We start from the raw sequence: 20,690 nt of genomic DNA on the forward strand, positions 1-20,690 counted from the left end.
GCTTAAAAGCTCATGTAATATTAAAACAGTTTTATGTGTTTATTTCTCATTCATGCACAATTTATTAAGATACGGTGTACAGTTTTGGGGGAACAACAGTCTAACAAAACATTCATTTAGACTACAAAAGAAGGTAGTCAGAATAATAAAAGGTATAGGATATAGAGACTCTTGTAGGCATGCTTTCAAAGAATTAAAAATCATGACACTACCATCCTTATACATATATGAAAGCATGTGTTTCTTAAAAGAACACAAGGAATTTTCTACATTAAACAGAGAATTTCACAACTAAATTTCACAACTACGAAACAAGGAATAGGAATGATTCCCACAGAGAAATTCATAAAACAGCTATGTATCACAAAAGTGTACTATACCAACCCAAAATCCTCTACAGTGCTCTCCCCAAAGAACTAAAAATAATACCAAAACTGCACATATTTAAAAGAGAATTAAAAAACATGTTATTGAGCAATAGTTTTTACAGTATTGAAGAGTTTATGAATCATTGACAATAAAAGCGCAGTTAATATTTCCCTGACATAATAAATATGTGTAATTGCTCACATTTAAATACTTGCTGTTAATATGAAAGTGTGAAACAGTGTTAATATAAGAATGGAAATAATCTTTCATGTGAGAATCACTAGCTTTTTTTTTAACGTTGTTACCCTACTTGTATATTTTTATGTTAATGTTCTTATACTTCTATTAAAATTGTGATGTGTAAGTGACAAGTAAATTCAATTATAAATTTTCATGTACATGTATTTTAAATTGTAATGTTTATTGACAAGTCCTGTGTCATTTTGATGATGTACTACAAGGACGCTAATAAATTGAATTGAAGTATCATTGCCTGGAGTAATTAAGCGCGATTTCACATGATTCATTTGCACAACTTATAAGATTATTAGTGGAGGAAATTATTTATGTAACCATGTAATTTAGCATATATATATAATTTTAACAAATTCTTAACATCGCAATTGTAATTTTTGAAAAACATTTTTGTAATAATGACACAGTACATAAAGTCCTGTTGTAAATTTATAAAAAGTGACATGGCAGAAGCGAGACTAGTTCAGAACAGGGGCAGCTTTATGACACTCTATCAGTTAAATGTAAAATATAGCTGGCCGGTGTGGCCGAGTGGTTCTAGGCGCTTCAGTCTGGAACCGCGCGACCGCTACAGTCGCAGGTTCGAATCCTGCCTTGGGCATGGATATGTGTGATATCCTTAGCTTAGTTAGGTTGAAGTAGTTCTAAGTTCTAGGGGACTGATGACCTCAGATGTTAAGTCCCATAGTGCTCAGAGCCGTTTGAACCATTTGTAAAATATATTGGAAACTTTCACTAAAATCAGTGTGTTGACAAGACTATTTATTAGTTAGAAATGCCGCTTATCTTCTGATATGTAAGCTGAACTGCATGATAAGTCTTGAAAAATTGATAGAACTACAGCAGATAAGTAGTCTGCAACCAGCAGATTACATAGTTACCCAGACAGACACACACAAATGTAGAAAGATACAAAAAATAGGATAATATTAAATTCCAGAATTTACTTGAAACTAATGGGACGAGCGCAAAAATTAGAGGGTTTTGGAAGGGACAAAATAAATATGACAGTCCTAAAAATGCAGACATACCAAAGCAAATATTAACGCCAAAAACAAGCAAACGAGATTCTCAGTAATCGCCAAAACTACAATGAAAAATAAGTAAATGATCATATGGCATTATTAGTTAGGAGACGCTATTTGGGATCGTTTGGCCACTTGATGAAAAAGTCTTTATTTGACGCCACTTCAGACACTTGCATGTCATAGAGTGTTAGAGGAAATAATTAGGATAGCACATACAACCAACCTGCTGGCAATCGAACTCAAGACCCCAAGGTGTAGAGGCAGAGCCACAATAAGAAAAACCTGGCAAAAGAAACTGGTATCGAAAATTTCATATAACTGATATAACTCAAACGAAATCCACAATACCACAAATCCACACACAACTCAAAAAATCTGATATCTAACACTTTACTTGATCTAGTAGTAGTAGTAGTAGTAACTACTCAGTGTGTATATATATATATATATATATATATATATATATATATATATATATATAAAAGGGTGAACAATACTCTACATAATACAAACGTGCATAGTAGACTACACAACATCAGACCGCATTGAAATAGCATGTACAACTTGGAATAATTACACTAATGTATGAGAAACACTTTTTACATGGAATACGCAGTTGATATTTAGATATAACACATAATAATCCTATCACTTTTGTACATATTATTTATTTAGATTATAGCAACCGTAAGATAAAAATTACTATTGGCACAGAGTACATAAATCTAATTGTTTTGTATGAAGCTATTCCATGTATTCGTTTACACTATAATGGCAGTTGGTCATTAAAACTTCGAATACTGCTTCTTTACATGAAAAGAATTTTTTCATTTCTTTTATCTTTACCGGCAGTTTGTTATACAATCTACTTCTTTGTATGTTTGTTTGTTTCTGCGCCAAAGCCTTGTTAACTCTTTTAATATGAACGTCATTCCACTTTCTTGTGTTGTAAGTATGTAGATCCAAGTTGGAGCGGAAATTGTCAGTATTTCTTTTTACATTAATTACGCTATTTTGTATATAGAGGCATGGTAGGGGTAGAATATTTAGCTGCTAAAATAATTGCTTTGAAGGAGTTAGCCTTGAACTGTTGGTAATTATTCTAACAGCTTGTTTTTGTAGAGTGAAGATGGTTTTGAGATTTTTCTTACTATGACCCCAGAAAGTGAGGCCATAGGTAATAGCAGAATGTATATAAGCAAAGTAAACTGTTCTGCTACATTTCCTGCTACATACAAAGCTAATAACACGTAATGCAAAGCAAGCAGAGCATAACTTATGAGAGAGATACAGGGTGTGGGATTTCCAGTCTAAATTTTCGTCTATATGTACACCTAACACATTTGTGGTAGCAACTCTCACAATTTCTTTGTTTTGTATTCTGAGATCCAGATCAGAGTGTGACTTTGTTTATCTGTAATGGATATAATTAGTTTTTGAGATATTTATGGTTAATTTGTTCATTTCAAACCAATTTTGCAAATATTCTATAACTCTGGTTGCAGATGTTGGCAATACCCAGTTTATGTCAGTTACTACAATGTTTGTGTCATCCGCAAGCAGGGTTATGTGAGTACCATTTACTGGAATCTTGATATCATTTATGTAAAGAAGAAATTGGAGAGGTCGTAGAACACTCCCTCCGATACCCCAATTGGCACAGTCTGAATATCCGATCTGTAAACAATACTTTGATTTTTACTGTTTGTTGTTGCAATTTCTACTACCTGTTTCCTATTATGGAGATATGACGGAAACCACTTTTTTGCCACTCCTCGTATACCGACATATTCTAATTTGTCTAGCAGGATATCATGTTGGACAGTATCAAATGCCTTTGATAAATCCAGGTTTATTCCTATTGTACTGTTGTTCCTATCTAGCCCCGTTACAATATTTTCAACGAATTGGTGGTTTACACACAATAGATTGAATTGCCCGAGGTAATTTGTAATTCTGTTTTTCATGACTGTCTCTATTACTTTTGAAAATACTGATAATAAAGCTGTTGGTCTATAGTTTCCCACTTAATGTATATTGCCTTTTTTATACACTGGTTTTATTTTTGCAATTTTTAATCGTTGTGGAAAGACTCCTTCTGACAATGATATGTTTATGATGTGTGAGACTGGTTCTGATATGACACTAGCACATCTCATCATGACTGAACAAGGTACCTCGTCAGTCCCTGAGGACATTTTATTCTTCATTGTTTTTCTTATTCAAGTAACTTCCAATTAGTTAGTGGGAGGTAGCAATATTGAATTAACACTTTGTTCTCCTAGGATTGGTGTTCTACTAATCCTATATAGCTAAAACGAAGTTCGACGTACCACAAAATGAAATTTCGCCCATATAACTAAATACCAAAAACCTAACCTCACCCATTTGGGTCAAACAAACTCCACAATATCTATTAATAACAATCCAACATAATTACCAACAAACAAACAGCACAACCCAAAAATATGTAAAAATTTGCATTAACATCTGTATCAATGTACAAGAAATGCACAGTTATGCACATAAGCACATCTACCACACATACTACAATAACATAAAATACGTACCAGCCATAGTCAGCTGATACATAAATCTAGCAATCTAGTGGTACAAAAAAAATGGTACCAAAAATAATTCCATCAACAGAATCTCTTGAATAGCCAGCCTAAATTCACAAATGAGCGACACTCTGGATATAACAACATATACTGTATCATTGACAGTGTCATGTTTACTGACTCCATGTTACGATGCAGCATCTTTCATCAGTCTGATACCTTCTCCATAAGTGTAATACTTTACTTTTGTGACAGTTAAATCAAATAACTGTAGAAATTTGATCATAGTCAACATGTCTCCCATTGCAGCATCCAGGAAACCTATTCATGATCTTGATTGTCATATCCATAACTAACAAAAAATGAAACGTAAAATTAAATCTCCAGCCATGAACAACATATCAAACTAATAATTCCAAACCTAAAAATAAACCTATTGCAGTGACTGCGGACATCAAAATAACTCACTAGCAAATGGTGCAAACTCTTCCAGTATTACACTCACAAACACCACTCAAGAAGTCCAGTAAATCACTAACAGCACTCACAAACAATTTAGAAACAAACATCCCACACAAGAGAGTGCCAATGCATACTCCAACATGCCCTCTGAATACGCAATTCATTTCAAATGGGTGGCACGACCATGATGTCACACAACACAACACAGCTACATCAAGGGTTAAAACAGACAGATGATATCACAAAAATTCGGTTGAATTGCTCCATCTGTAATAAGGATGAGGACAGATCAGTTTATGTTTACTTTTCTTGTCAGAAAAGTGTTAGTCTGTTGTAAAAATCGTCATTAGAAGTTTCTTTACATCACATACATTTTACACAAGCTTATAGGAAAGCTATGCTTACTGAAATATAGGGCCCACAAAAATGATGCGTACCAAGTGCGTATGTATCTAATGACAGAGTTATAACCCTCCAAAATACAGTGTGGGAAGCACAATAAATGTGGTGCATTACAGTAATTTGTATTTTTGAATTCATATATATTACAATAACAGCAAAGCTTTACCTACAATGTGTGCATTTAAAAGATTATTTTGTTTTCCTTTCGTTGATACTTAGCTGTAATGAAAAAGTAAGCTACCATGGTAACTAATAATACATCAATTTCGTTTGATTTTTTTCTATGTGTATCACACATTTTAGTACACTACTTCGAATCTTTAACATCTATTTCACTGCTAACTACAGTTTTTAGTCTCTGTAATTTGCTTCTGCAATCTATTCTCATGTGGAGATGGTGTTCTTACATCAAAGACTAAATTTTGGATGATTTTATTGAACTGAAAATAAGGATGTGTTACATATTGTTAAGAGATATTATTCTACTTGGAAGACACTATAAAAATATCCTTTCTTAATATGGTAGGTGTTCTTGTGCCTAGATTCGTTCTCTGGATGGTGGGCATTTTCTTAGGGCGGATATTATTGTTTCCTTAGTAGTTGTTGACCCTTCATTGTTGTCATCATTGGTGGAAATTTTCTTGTTTTGAGTCTAGGGTAGAATCTGAGTGGCTGTTGTTTTTGGGTATCAATCTATCTCAACTCATCTACTGAGGAACTCTTGTTTGCTGATTTTTCTTAGTAAAAGTACTTCTAAGAAGGTTTTATAATACAGTTTATCATTCTCTGACATTATATTGGTAGCTTGGGGTAATAATACTATTTGAGGTGAAATGGAACAGATACTAGCCACCAATTGTACAGCCATGTGGCTGATGAAGTATTTAGCTTTAACATTGGTACACACCCTATGACTTGTATTAAGATCTTTGCTTGTTCTGTAACCAAATCAAAGTTTCTTCAAATAATTGTTGGACAAGTTTTTAGACATGTAAGAAATTTCATTGCACTTATCATCACTTTTTGTTATTTGCTCAACAACCTTTGTTGCCAATTCTTTGTACTAGTAAATGATGATACATAATCGAAGACGTAACATTAATAATATGTTAAGGACCAAAAGTAAAGTTTTGAGATATAATTAGAAAACAGTATTGTATGCCATATGAAATTAGCGCATGTTTTATTGTCTTAATACATTTATTAACATACAGGAAATATAAACTATACTGCAAGTCCAGAGAAAATTGCATTGAATTACCCAGAAAAAGAAAAAAATCTTGAAGGAAGAAGGTGTCTAACACATTACCATATTCAGACTGAATGCACTAAGTTCATCAGAGATATCAACCTGTAATGGGTGGTAAAACATTCCTAAATATAAGAGATGTAAACAAAATGCAACAAATATCTTCAGTTTGCAGTATCATTACACAAATCAGTAAAAAACTTCCGATGGTGATGTGACTCTGCGTGTGTTGCAAGACAACACAGAAAGGAAATGAAGGTGGTTGTCTATTTACTTTTCTTGTGAATGATGGCAAATATTCTGTGGCCTTCAATTTTTGGCAAAAATGTAACCATACAATTGTGTCACCAATTTGCAGTGAAAAACATATGTCATTTTTTACATCATAATGCAGCCCATACCTCCTACAACATTTTATGTTCTGAGCACTAGAACACAAATATAATAATAAACACAACACTTCATTATTTCAAGTATTTTGGTACAGGAAAAATGTTGCCACTACTTTAATAATCATGGTTGACACAATATATTTCAAGATGGATGAAGGAATATCATGACTGTGTCAAATGTTACCAAGGAAGGAACAATGATTGGTTGCTGCTGGAATTCCTTCCACAGTAAAGTTTTGATAGTATAATCATTTAACATAATGACCACTGACTAATATCAAAATTACATATCTTACATCATTACAAACCTTTTACTTTATTCAAAGTACATATCATGAACATCTCAATAACTATTTACTATGTCACATCAATAAATGCTGTGGCCAATCTGATTTATCATAACTAGAACAAGATGCAATGTTGCCCTCTGGCATCTTGCTTGCTGAGTTAAGAAATTACCAGTACCTTTCACTAAAACAATTCTGTTAAAATAGGCCTCACACATGATAATGCCATAAGCATCAAACAAGTAGTGGGTAAAATAAAAAAAAGTTTTAAAAAGTATTTTGAGTGACAGATATCATAATATTTGCATTCCTTGTATTTCTCATTGATATAATTTTTTGCCATGTTACAGGTATTGAGGAGAGTTTTCGCAAAGGTCAGATAGCCAGCTTACTGTGTGTAGAAGGTGGCCATTCAATTGACTCTCGGCTTGCAGTGCTGCGTCTCTACTATGAGTTGGGTGTGCGTTACATGACACTCACACATTCTTGCAGCACTCCCTGGTGAGCCCTGCTTCAGCACTTCTTATTATATTCTACCATTTCATTCCTAGTTCTATATTTACATGTGTACTCTGTTAGCCACCTTATGCTGTGTGCCAGAGGGACTTGTGGTACCATTAAATCATGCATTCCCTCCCTCTCCCCATCCCCCACCCTCTTTTGCTTTTCCTTTCAGAAATAGTGAGTTGGGAGAATGGAAGTTGGTAATTCTCTGCACGAGCTCTTAATTTTCCCAATCGTGGTCTTTTTGCAAGATGTATGTAGAGGGAAGTAATATATTGTCTGCCTCTTCCTGTAACACACCTCAGAATTTAACAGAAAACACCTCTGTGATGTTCAAGCCCTCTCTTGTCATGTCTGCCACTGGAGTTTCACAAGCATCTCTATAACACTCTCACACCCACAAAAAGCACTCCATACAAAATGAACTGCTCTTTTTTCATTTTATTTGTTTGTTTGTTTTTCAGTCTCCTATATTAATCCTACCTAATGAAAGTCCCTGGCTGATAAGCAGTATTCAACAATTGATTGAATAAGTGTTTTGTATGATTTACGTTTCCGTAAAATTACATTGGGATATTTTTATTTTATTCTTGACTTGAGCACAGCTGCTTTGAATGTGGACCAGTCCTTTTTCACTATGTAATTTTAGATTTTATGAAAATTTCATTCTGATGTGAGATGCCCCTAGTAGATGTTGAAACCTAGGTCAGTGTACCAAACAGTAATTTAGAACCGGTTGGCTGTATAAACCTATGTTGAAACTAGTATACTATGTTGAGAAACAGCCATGTTTAAAATGTATCATATCCTGAGTCATAACAGCAGATGACCTTAAAACAAAGCATCAATCATCACAGTGTAAAGTGCCATCTTCTCCAAGGTCAAGAAAGGCTCGACACATTCACACTAACATGAAGTCACTGCTGATAATTTCTGTTCGTTATTCACGGAAAAGTGCCTAAGGAGTTTGCTCCACCTGGTCAGTCTGTTAACGGGTTGTTTTACTGCAAGGTTTTGAGATGACTGAGGGAAAATGTTTGATGCAAACAGCCAGAGTTGTAGAAAAAGAAAGACTTGGCAGCGGTAGCCCACCCTCCCTACTCACCAGACCTAGCCTTGTGTGACTTCTACCTGTTCCCAAAGATGAAAATCACATTGAAAGGGTGACATTTTGATCCAATTGAAGGCATCCAAATGGAATCGCAACAGGGTGTTGAACACACTTCATGCTGTGAACTTCCAGGAGTGCTTCCAAAAATGGGAACAACGCTGGTATTCAGAATGAGATTTTCACTCTGCAACGGAGTGTGCGCTGATATGAAACTTCCTGGAAGATTAAAACTGTGTGCCGGACCGAGACTCGAACTCGGGACCTTTGCCTTTCGCGGGCAAGTGCTGTACCAACTGAGCTACCCAAGTGCTAGTTCTGCAAGGTTCGCAGGAGAAGGTAGGAGACGAGATACTGGCAGAAGTAAAGCTGTGAGGACGGGGCGCGAGTCGTGCTTGGGTAGCTCAGTTGGTAGAGCACTTGCCCGCGAAAGGCAAAGGTCCCGAGTTCGAGTCTCGGTCGGGCACACAGTTTTAATCTGCCAGAAAGTTTCATATCAGCGCACACTCCGCTGCAGAGTGAAAATCTCATTCTGGAAACATCCCCCAGGCTGTGGCTAAGCCATGTCTCCGCAATATCCTTTCTTTCAGGAGTGCTAGTTCTGCATGGTTCGCAGGAGAGCTTCTGTAAAGTTTGGAAGGTAGGAGACAAGGGACTGGCAGAATTAAAGCTGTGAGTACCGGGCGTGAGTCGTGCTTCGGTAGCTCAGATGGTAGAGCTCTTGCCCGCGAAAGGCAAAGGTCCCGAGTTCGAGTCTCGGTCGGGCACACAGTTTTAATCTGCCAGGAAGTTTCAACGCTGGTATTGTTGCTTACATCAATCATCACTTCTTTGAAGGTGACTGAGGACATTAGGATATAAGTATAGTTTCCTGATTCTTACAATGAAATTCTGAAATGCTTTGGGCAGCATCTTGTACTCATTAAAAAGAGCTTTTGTTGGTGGTTTCAGTTTCCCACACACTTACTTCATTTTTTCACATAATTGCTGTTCATTATTAACATAAGCATCTGCATCCTTAGGCTGTTCATCAGATTTGAACTGCATCCACCAACCCATTTTTCAAATGCAAGAATGGGTAAAGGTCATTGCATGAGAGGTCAATACTGTAGGGTACACAATAATAGCTCCCAAAAATGATCATTTACTTGCTATTCTTTCATCCTTGTGTTGCCCAGTAAACATTTTTGATATCTGCCTTGCACATAATTTTTAATATCTAAGTTTTTTGAAGACAATTGTGTGAATTGTGGTACATCAAACATGAGGACAATCATCAGCCAGATCACCACTCTTCAATCAAATCACAGTTTTGTTCCAGCTGTTGCATGAATTTATCTGTCTGGATACAGAATGTACACTCTGCTCAACATCATTCACGTTTGTATGGACACTTTTCAGCTCTCAACACCATTGTCATTTATTTCATTCATTACTGTAGGCTCATAAACTAGGCACAAACCCTGATTAAGCTGACCAGCCCTGGATCCTTGCGCACACAGACATATAATAGCACACACTTAACAACTGATAGGAGTAATGATATTCAAAGCTATTGTTGTTTGCATTCACCCACACTCAAATGACTGAATCAGAATGACTTCTGTGGCTTCCTAAACAATTAGTAAATGGCAATTCATTCATGCACTTTGTTCTGAGCTGCCAACATTTAAATACATACTAACTACTCATACTTTTCAAATAAGCCATACAGTTATGGACCTTTAACTCCCACACAGCACTCACATTCACAACTGACAATTTTTCCCTTTTTAAAAAGTCATGTTTAATTCTATTTCCTAGGAAGTGTCAGTCCAGTCACAAATCTGTTTCAGTATTTGGCAATCTCGTTTATTTTTCATTAAGTGGCACTGTGGAACTGTATTCAATATCTTCCAAAAGTCAAGGAACATAGTCAACCTGAGCACCATTGTGTACAGCCCTCTGTAACGTATGACCAAATAGTGATGTGAGTTTCATAAAATCATTGTTTTCATAATCAGGTTTTATCCTTGTAAAGACAGTGCTTGGATGGTTTTTGTTCTGCAAAAAGATTATAACGACGAGCATAAAAAGTGTTTTGTAATTTTACAGCACATTGTCAGCAATATAGTCCCATAATGGTGTGCATCTCTCTAACAGCATTTCTTGAAAACAGAAATGATTTCCACCATTTTCCCATTGGTGGGACCTTTTGTTGCTTCACCAAGTTAGGATACACTGCTGCTAAAATAAGAGAAAGTTCTTGCATGTTGTCGGTATAGAATCATCCTGGTATCTCGTCAGGTCTGGTTGCCTTTTCTCTGTTGGGCAATTTTTGTTGATATTCTATTCCATTATCATTTATCTCAATATCTGCCATTGTGATATTCATGCAATGTTCAAAGAGGAAACCAATATAATACACCCACAATGAAATAGTTTTAGCCTTCTGTCTGCTGTCTTCTTTTCTGTCCCAGTATGCTAACTGAGCTACTAAACACACCATTTTCTACAGGAGTTGGGCAAAACAATAATTACTACTACCTAACACAGTGTTCACCCTCAAAGACAGTGTGAACACTCCTGTAGATCAATGTGTGCAGATTTTAACTGCTACACAATGTGTGTTTCACCATTCCTTCCAAAGAAACTGTTCATATTCCTTGAAAAGTGCAGAACAGTGGCTAGTGAATATTAAAATCCATTGTGTCTGGTTGCATGTGAGGGGAGACGTTATTTCATACTCATCAAACCAATCTCAAAATTTTCTAGCTGCTTCAGTGGGGACATTTCAGCTTTTAAAGAAAGAACCCACTTCTATGAGCAATGTATATACCATTTAATGAAAGTGGTCACCTAAATTGCTTTTAATGGATGTTACCAATTACTTTTCCCTTCAATATGGCTATAGGGCCTACTGGAACCTAGTCAGAAGCCACTCCCACACCATTTTTGCACTCCACCTGCTTTTTGCTGTAATATGATACATGAGGGCACAGCTGCATGAAGTATCATCGGTGGCAGTTAACTCTTCTCTGGCTCAACAGACTCTTCAGCCAGCTGTCAATCTGGTGACATGATTGTGTTTGTACACTTTGTAATAAATATTATCCTACAGTAAATAAGGACCATACAGTTATTTGCTGCAATCAAATTGTATATGTGGTGGATCTAAATTGAATCATGTGGGTCATCCATGTAAGTAGGGCATGAGTATGGTGAAAAAATCATAGTTTTCACGCAGTGTAGAACAACATGTATTACAGATAGAGCATACCCATATAAGTATGCAAACACAATCAAGTTACCAAACTGACTGCTAGTCAAAGAGGCTGTTGTGCCAGAGGCAATTTGACTGCCAGTGATGATACCTCGTGAAGCAGTGTTTCCGCACTTATTTGTATGCAGTACAAAATTTTCTTAATTTTCTGTGTAATTCTCCACACTACATGGTGACTTGATCTGTGTCCAACTAGTTTTGGCTTGCATTGTTCCACAAAACCTAGGAAAAACGTAAAGATAAATTAAACCTCACTACTGATCAACACATACATCTAACTCTGAAGGTCCTTTACAGAATATACACAGGAAATGGTTGGTGAAATCGATAATCATAAAGATGTTTGTCCCTAACATACACAACCTGAATACTAGACAGTGAAGAATTTCACTCACTTTCACACCATGTCCTTTCAAGAACTTTATCACAGATCTAATCCCACAGTTGGAGGGGGGGAAAAAAAACAACAAAAAAACAGCCATCACTTTCAAGTACTACAACTGCAATATTACATGTGACAAGGAAGTTTTAACTGTCACGTATGGTAATTATATGGTAAATTTCATTTATGTACACTGATCAGCCAGAACATTATGACCATCTGCATAACAGTCGGTATATCCACCATACTACATGCACTGTGAAGGTGTCAGACCAGCAGTCATTCCATGTCAGTAGACATTGCGATTGCCTGGATGGGTTTATATTGATATTAGGTTGGTGGTCAAAATGTTCTGGGTGATCAGTGTATTAATTTTCTGCTGTGTGAGCAGATCCTTGTGATTTTAATTTCTTGCAATTTATCAGTTTCATGTATTTGCCATTTTCTTTCAGGTCATGCACGAGCTGAATCTTTCGTCTTCTTGCTTTTATTTTCTCTTTTATGTCCTTAAAGTTCAGATTTTATAATCTCATTTTCCTTAATGATATGACCAGTTCTGTTTTTGTTTCTTGTTTTTATTGCTATCAGTAATTTCCTGTCTTCTCCTGCACTTTGTACAGTATCACTTCATGTCTCAACCTCCACAGCCACATCCCCATTTCAGAAACCTCCAGTCTTTTCCTTTCCTCCTCCCTCAAAGTCCAAGCTTCTACTCCATATTACTGAACACTGTGGTAAACAGTCAAGATTGTCACAAAGCATCCTACTGCTCTTTTTAAATGGCAGTTTTGCTTTTGTTGTTTTTGTTTTCATTTCTTTAAACTACATTTTCATTCTCTTTTGTACATGTTTGTATTCTTGAATGTATTCTAGTTTTTCTCCACTGAAAATTATTTTCATTTTTTTTTCTTGCTGATATCTGCACAGTGTATGTTTATCTTGAATTCACTTTCATTCCATAAACATTTTCAGAATACTCGACTGTTTCAACTATTTCCTGAAGATATTTTTCATTGTTTACCAAGAGGAGGACACCAACTGAATATCTCCCACAGTTTTTATCCCTTTGTCCTTTACTGAATGCTTCCTTCCCTTCTATGTAAATAAGGAAAAGAGTGGAGATGGATAGCAAGTTAGCCTTACACTTTTTCTCAGTCCTATTACATTGGGATCTTATCCTTTTATTCTGACCATTGCTTTACAATATTTGTCATTGTGTATGAAAGTTATTACTATTCAACATTATTTAAAGCTTTCCCCATGTCTGTAAAAACACAGTAATTCATGTACGCCACATGTTCAGTAATCACATCATGAAGAAGAGCCTTCAGGGACATGAGTCAAAGTACAAATTAAAAGACAGTAGCATTGCTAGAAGTATACACATACTGTTAATTATGGCAATATCTGTTATGTTATAATATCAAATGAAGTGCTCAAATACTGATACATGTTTGCAATTTTGGACAAACATTTCTGCACGTTAAAACTTATCTAGACCGTCCTTGTTACATTACACGTAATGTCTTTGGGAGTCATTAATGTTTCCTTGTAGACCTTCTGTCTTAATTTCCCATACAGGTAAAAATCTGTAAGCGTACAAGCCATTTTGTGTTTTCCAAATAACTGATTTAACAATCTGCAGATATCTGTTAAGAAGAACTGGAATGGGTGTGATGCCTGTTTTGTTGGCACCAGTAATTTTGAATAATGTCAGGTGGGGTTTCTTCCAGCAACTGTGCGCCATATCTGTTACAAACTGTAGATACTTCTTGTTGTCTACAATCCCATCAATGATCTGGTCCTTGAAAAGTTCACACACATGTTGACAGATGTACTGTCAAATGACCAGTATTGCATAATGTGAAGATTCGTTTGCCCATGGTTTGTAAAAGATGCTTTATCTGTAAATAAAATCTTAAATAGAATGTCATGTAAGTTCAAAGTTTTCACAGACACTATTCAGAGCACTGTGACCAATTTTGAAAAAAATTTTCACAAACTTCAATGTAAATAGCTTTGTAGTATTCCTTTGGGGGTTTTGAAAGTGTGTGGTGAGCTGTCTTTCATACTTCTTTGGTATACTTCGATTCCGAGGAAACGAAGGATCATCAACTTGTGAAGGTTTTTCTTTTGAACACAATTCCCAAAAGTGTTAAAAACTATCACGCTTTCCATTCAATATACAAATCAAGCCCTCATATGTTTTTTTCAGATTAGCAACACTTAGATGAGGGCATTGAATTTTTTCATTGACATCCTCTACTGGTTCATTGCATGGCAATAAAAGATATAAAAAGAAATAAGCCGTATCATCCCTCATAGACATAAGATCGCTGAGACTGTCTACAACTGCCAAGACTAAACTGTGAGCACTGCAGTGCACATAACATGGTTTTTGTTGTATATCCAAAACTAACTTTTTTTGTCCTTTGAACTTACCTCTCATATTCGAGGCACCATCATAGCACTGTCCTCTTAAGTTATCCATTGACAAATCACGATGAGTAAAAAGTTTTAAAATACTAAACAGAGTTTGTGATTCAGTGTTGGGGGTCTCGTATTAGCCAATAAAGTCTTCATTGATGATTAAGGAGTCATCAACAATAAGAATAAAAAACGACATTTGTTCGTGAATCGAAGACTCACTTGTTTTGTCAACCATAATAGAAAAATGTTCAGTCTTCTTCACTGAATCCAATACCTTTCTCAACACAGACTTTCCTACTAGATCAGTGATCTTGTTTTGAATATCATGGGACATCCACTTATACCCCGAATGCCCTAACCAATCTTTAAACTCAGGTATGTCAATCTTTCAGAGTTCCAACAAGTGAAAAAAAATTGAGTTTACATCTTCATGCCCTCTAATTGCTAGTCTTTGTCAGCATAGAAATTGCACAGTAGTAAAAATTTTCTCAAGAACTAAACGGCCTTTCTTCATATCACTATCTAACTGTTCATTAAATTGGGAGGCCACTCTTCGGTTAGTGATACAATGTAGTTTCAGAACACCTTTTATGTGTAAACATATTTTCATGAACACAGAATTTTTCCAAGCCTTTTTCCAATTAGAAAATCCTATGGAAGTAAATGCATCTTCTTTTTTTGAAGAAACTTATAAAGATTTTTAGCATCTGCCTCTTTGCAGGTTTTGCAAAAAACCTTTTCTTTAGATGCTTCATATTCTAGCCATGTATATTTGAACAACCAAGACTTCTGAAATGATCTTCCCTTACCAGATTGTTCAGGTTTCAGCTGTGAATGGTTCTCGCCTGAAGACGACAAAGCAATTGATGCACAATAATTTTTGGAGGTTGACTTGCAGTATCATCAGCTTCCAAGCGTGCCTTTTTGGTAACAAATTTATCCATTGAAAACCTAATTCACAATACACTAAGAGACTAAAGTAAACAAATAAAATGTCATATAAAATGGTCCACTAGACACTAAAGTCAGAACACTAAACACGTCTGCAGCATGCACTGAACGAAACTATCCATACTGAATGACTGCGACAGCAGGCTGGGCTTTATACAGCTGCAGTGTCATAATGTCTCAAAGCATCAATGTGACGCGAGGCGGATGGTTACAGGCACTTCTGCTCCAGTCCTTTTGATGTTGGCGTGGCCGCAGTGCTGGTCCACTGTTGCCAGACTTTACCCAAAGGTTTGCACACCGGGACAAATTTTGAGTTTGCCCCCAGTGCCATAACACTATCATGATTCATGCCACGTGTTTTCAGTTAACCTGCTTACTACCATAATAATGATTTGTTTTAGCTCATTACTGAATGTATTTTTAAAGGCAACTATCATCAAACAAGGAAAATAAAAAATTTTACAAAGCATAATGTAACTAATTATTTTCTTAAATTATGGGGGGGGGGGGGGGGATGTGAGCTTCTTGGAGAACCTTTCCTGACCCATTGTGAAGATTGACCCTTGGTCTCAACATCATAACCGTGGGCCCATGCCTCATCACCACTTATGATTCTCTTAACAAAAATCTCATTCTCATTTGTGCGATCCAACAGCTCTTCACCAATTGTGAGTCAAAGGTCTTCTGGTCTTGACTCAAAAGCCATGGGATGTACTTGGTGGCAATATGATGCGTTTCAGGATGCTGGGTCACAATTTCATGATATGATCCACCTGAAATGTTACATTCTTCTGCAATCTCTCGGACAGTCAGTCTTAGATCAGCATGCACAATTTTGTTGATGTTCCTGACTTGAGTGTCACTGCTAGATGTCAAAGGGCATCCTGAATGAGCGTCATCTTTAACTTCCATCTGGGCATTTTTAAACTGTGTGAACCATTTGCAACACCAAGTATGGCTTAAGCACTCATCACCATAAGCTTCCTGCATTGTTTGGTGTGTCTTTGTAAAGGTTTTTTGAGTTTCATGCCAAATTTAATGAAGACACACTGCTCTCTAACTCTGCCATCTTTAAATTCACAAGCTATGCAACACAATGTTCTATTCAGTACAGCACTGAACAACAACTAACACATATACAACAGTGCAGCTCCTGGCAGTTACACATTAAACACAGACATGTGCAGGGATACCAACCATATTTCGCTCCAGCACACCATTGGTGTGAAATTATGAACGATCGGGATTTCATGAACAGACTTCGTACACATTTACTTATGTTTCATATACTGGGCAGATATTCACAGGACTTCTTCTCCTGATGGTAGGACAATGGTTTGAGGCACTGCTATCTTATTAATGCTTCATCAAAATTTGGACGTGTTACATCACTGAAGTCCTCTTTGAAGGCTCTTGTCAATGCCACAAAAAATATGTAGTTTCCTTTTTTTAATGCCACAGAAAAAGTATGTAGTTTCCGTTTTTCAGTGCCACAGAAAAAGTATATAGGCCGGCCGGTGTGGCCGAGCGGTTCTAGGCACTTCACTCTGGAACTGCACGATCGCTACAGTCATAGGTCCGAATCCTGCCTCGGGCATGGATGTGTGTGATGTCCTTAGGTTAGTTAGGTTTAAGTAGTTCTAAGTTTTAGGGGACTGATGACCTCAGATGTTAAGTCCCATAGTTCTCAGAGCTATTTTTGAAAAATTATATAGTGTCATTTAAAAAAACAGATCTGCTGTCGCAATTTGGTAGATATAAGGAGCAGTCAGATGAAAATAAGACAGAGGGAAAAGAGTAAGTAAACAGTTCATTATTTCAAAAGTAATCATTGTAACTGTTAACACATTTATACCACTGTTGCGTAAGATGGTCAATGTCTTCATGGAAAAATATTTGTGGTTGCCTGTGGAACTGTGATTGTATTCAGGTGTGCACTTCTCTGTCAAGCAAATTGATGGCCATATGTTTTTCTTCAGTGCTCCAAAAATATGGAAACTGCATGGGGGGAGATTTGGACTCTGTGGAGAATGTCTGTAGTCAAACAACTTTGGCAGTGTTTGAGCAGACACTATCTTACAACAGATTGATACTGTACATCAATACTCCTGGGTCACTGGACTTAATGGGATGCTTCAGTTCTTGTGAAGTGTCCACGTACTGCTTTGCATTAATTGTGCCGCCATGTTCCAGAAAGTCGAAACGCATTGGGCCCTTTCAGTTGAAAAAAAGTCATCATGACTTTCTTGGAGCTGGTCTGCATAGCTGTGGATTTTTTTCTGTGCTGCTGAATCCATGTACTTCACTGTTGACTCTGGTGCTTGCTCTCCAGCTCAAAATAATGACATGTTTCATCACTCATTATGGTACATGACAGGAATTGATATTCATCATCATGATACTATTTTAGGTGCTGCAGTGATGTCAGCATTCTGCTCCTTTGTCAGGCTGTGGAGAACCCACTGCGCACAGATTCTCAGAAACTTTAGCCAAATGTCTTCCACAGTTTGTCATCGGACTTTTCTGATGGCAGCACCCATCACAGCAATGACACAAGGGATAAAGACACGATGAGCTTGTCATGGATGACTGCTGTCTTTGAGTGACACTCAACCTTCTTGAAATCATTTATTCCACCATGATGTAAATGTGCATGCACATGACATACTCTGTTCATCTTGCATAGCAGACTTTGGGTCTGACACTCCTTCTGCAGTCAAAAACTGCACTAAACCTCACTGCCCCTCTTTCCTGGCCTCCATAGTGAAGTCAGATGCCCACAAGACTCACTGGCCTCAAGTCAAGCACGTCTAACAGACAAACGGCACAGTGGAGAATGTTTCTGCTGTTACTTTATGATTCCCAATAAAGGGCACTTATATACACACACTTACCTGCAGTACCAGCATCAATACCATGCTCATTGTATAGTATGTCTCATTTTCACTTGACTGCCTCTTATATAAATGTTAAAAATTATTTGTGTATACCAGAAAATTCTCCATATTTTGTGCAATAACTTAGCAAAAACTGAACTTCGGTATATTTGTGGTGGCCTGTGTTAGCTTCCTTGCCATCAAGCAGTTACATTGAAAAAAAAAAGCAGTTGCTCTTCCTCTCAAATTGCTCAAGTGCTGTTTTTCACTACATACGAGGCATTTGTACAATGTTACTACTTTTGCAGACCAACACCTTTCTCACTTACTGAGTTGATTGTATGATTTTTTCCACATATTCCAAAGCACTGAAGCTACTGCAGCAATAATGATAAGCACTCCATTGCTGAAAATACCAGTGTTACCTTATACGCTGTAGGAAAACAATGACTTGGAAACAACACTGGAAGTTCATGTCATTGGCTCTTTTGGGAAAGCCTACAGTTCAAAGCATTCAAAATTGCTAATGATACTCACTTCCACTAAAGTCTTTGCAGTTGTTATATATCTGATACATCACACCAAAATACATGCTGAAACATGGAACTGATCCACTCTTATACTGCCATCAACACACACAAGGAGACAACAGCTTGAACTATTGAAAGGCCACATTTTCAAAGCAGCTTAACAGTGAGGGCCATATTCCATCAGAACATTATTCTAGCTGTCCTGTTCCAGTACATTCATGTAACCATTGTGTAAGATGAGCAGCTAGTGCAATACTATTGAATATTGTTCAGGATCTCTGCCATTATGAATTTTAATTACTTTACCCTCTGCCTCAGAGATATTTTAAAGGCAAAGCCTGTACATTTTCAGCATCATAGTCTAACTGTTATGCTCAAACTGTCAAATCAAATACTGCAAATAGGTTTTATGCCTTCACTATACATACTGCATTATCTTTGTTTAATCAGTTACCTGCAGCTTACATATATTGAGCTCTGATATGTCATTACATTTCACCACTTACTACCTATGTTTGAAGCAGGCCATCACGTATAACCTGGCTCATCGACTGACTTGGTGCAACATAATTAAGAAAATATGTTAATATTAGGGTACTCATTGACACATTAGTTTCACAGTTTTCTCATAATTCATTAAAGATATGGCATTTTCAGTGTCTAGTAATATATGCTTCATCAGCAGAAGGGTTTCTATAATGATAAACATAAGATTTTCATTTATGCACATAGGAACTTCTCTATCTTTTACAGGGCTACAGCATCTCCCGAAGACAAAGAAGTTCTCACAGTAAAAGGTTTAACAGATTTTGGGAAGGTAAGAGACATATACATAAATTTAAACTGTTCTCACTGCATCTATAAAACATTGCCTGCCTGTGTAGAAGCATGAATAAAGGAAGATATGAGATAAAAGTCTCACTGAAACATACTATCTACAGTATAGCGACAGAAGGAAACTTGGTCATACTGAACTTTTAACTGCAGATACTAAACATGTTTACTTTCTGTTGTAAAGGCTGGTTATTCCTCATTATTGACATAATGTATTTCATATTTGGAGTATTTACTTTTCTCACTATCACATTACAGTCTCAATGTAAGAGTGCCATTCATCTAAGTACATAACAGTTGTGTTCATAATGAACTCAATGGTACTTAAAATTATTCAATGAATAATAAATTAACAAGTAGTTAAACACTACTTGTGATTGTGTACCTCTGTTTTCAGCATTGAACAATATCATCATGAAAATATGTTCCTAGAAATACTGAAAGCACCAATGGATCCTCACAGTTTTTGTCATTCATTCATTCACATATTGAGTTCTGCAAATGCCATAATGAAGAAGAGCATTCAGAGATGTGGAACAAGTCAAGTTATACATCAATAGACATAAACAGATACTACAGACATTATTTATACATTTATGTATGTTAAAAGAAAAACAACTACCATCAAAAACCATGATAATAATAATAATAGTAGTAGTAGTAGTAGTAGTAGTAGTAGTAGTAATTTTATCGTCATTCGGCCATTACAGCAATAGACAATGTCAGGCATATAATGCAATATAACTGTTGATGCAAAGAAAACAAGAGGCATGTCAGTAATACTACAAAATATATTATATTTGAAATA

The 20,690-nt window shown here is 36.4% G+C and overlaps 1 protein-coding gene across 1 annotated transcript in view; it reads left to right on the forward strand.

Moving 5' to 3' along the window:
* Positions 1 to 20,690, forward strand: part of LOC126092294 (dipeptidase 1-like) — a 510,684-nt gene that overhangs the window by 435,723 nt on the left and 54,271 nt on the right. Inside the window, exons 5-6 of the mRNA XM_049907813.1 lie at positions 7,356 to 7,506; positions 19,802 to 19,865. Coding sequence (XP_049763770.1) covers positions 7,356 to 7,506; positions 19,802 to 19,865 — 215 coding nt within the window. The remainder of the gene's footprint in view (positions 1 to 7,355; positions 7,507 to 19,801; positions 19,866 to 20,690) is intronic.

Source organism: Schistocerca cancellata, chromosome 7 (genome assembly GCF_023864275.1).
Source record: "Schistocerca cancellata isolate TAMUIC-IGC-003103 chromosome 7, iqSchCanc2.1, whole genome shotgun sequence".
Taxonomy (NCBI): Eukaryota; Metazoa; Arthropoda; class Insecta; order Orthoptera; family Acrididae; genus Schistocerca; species Schistocerca cancellata.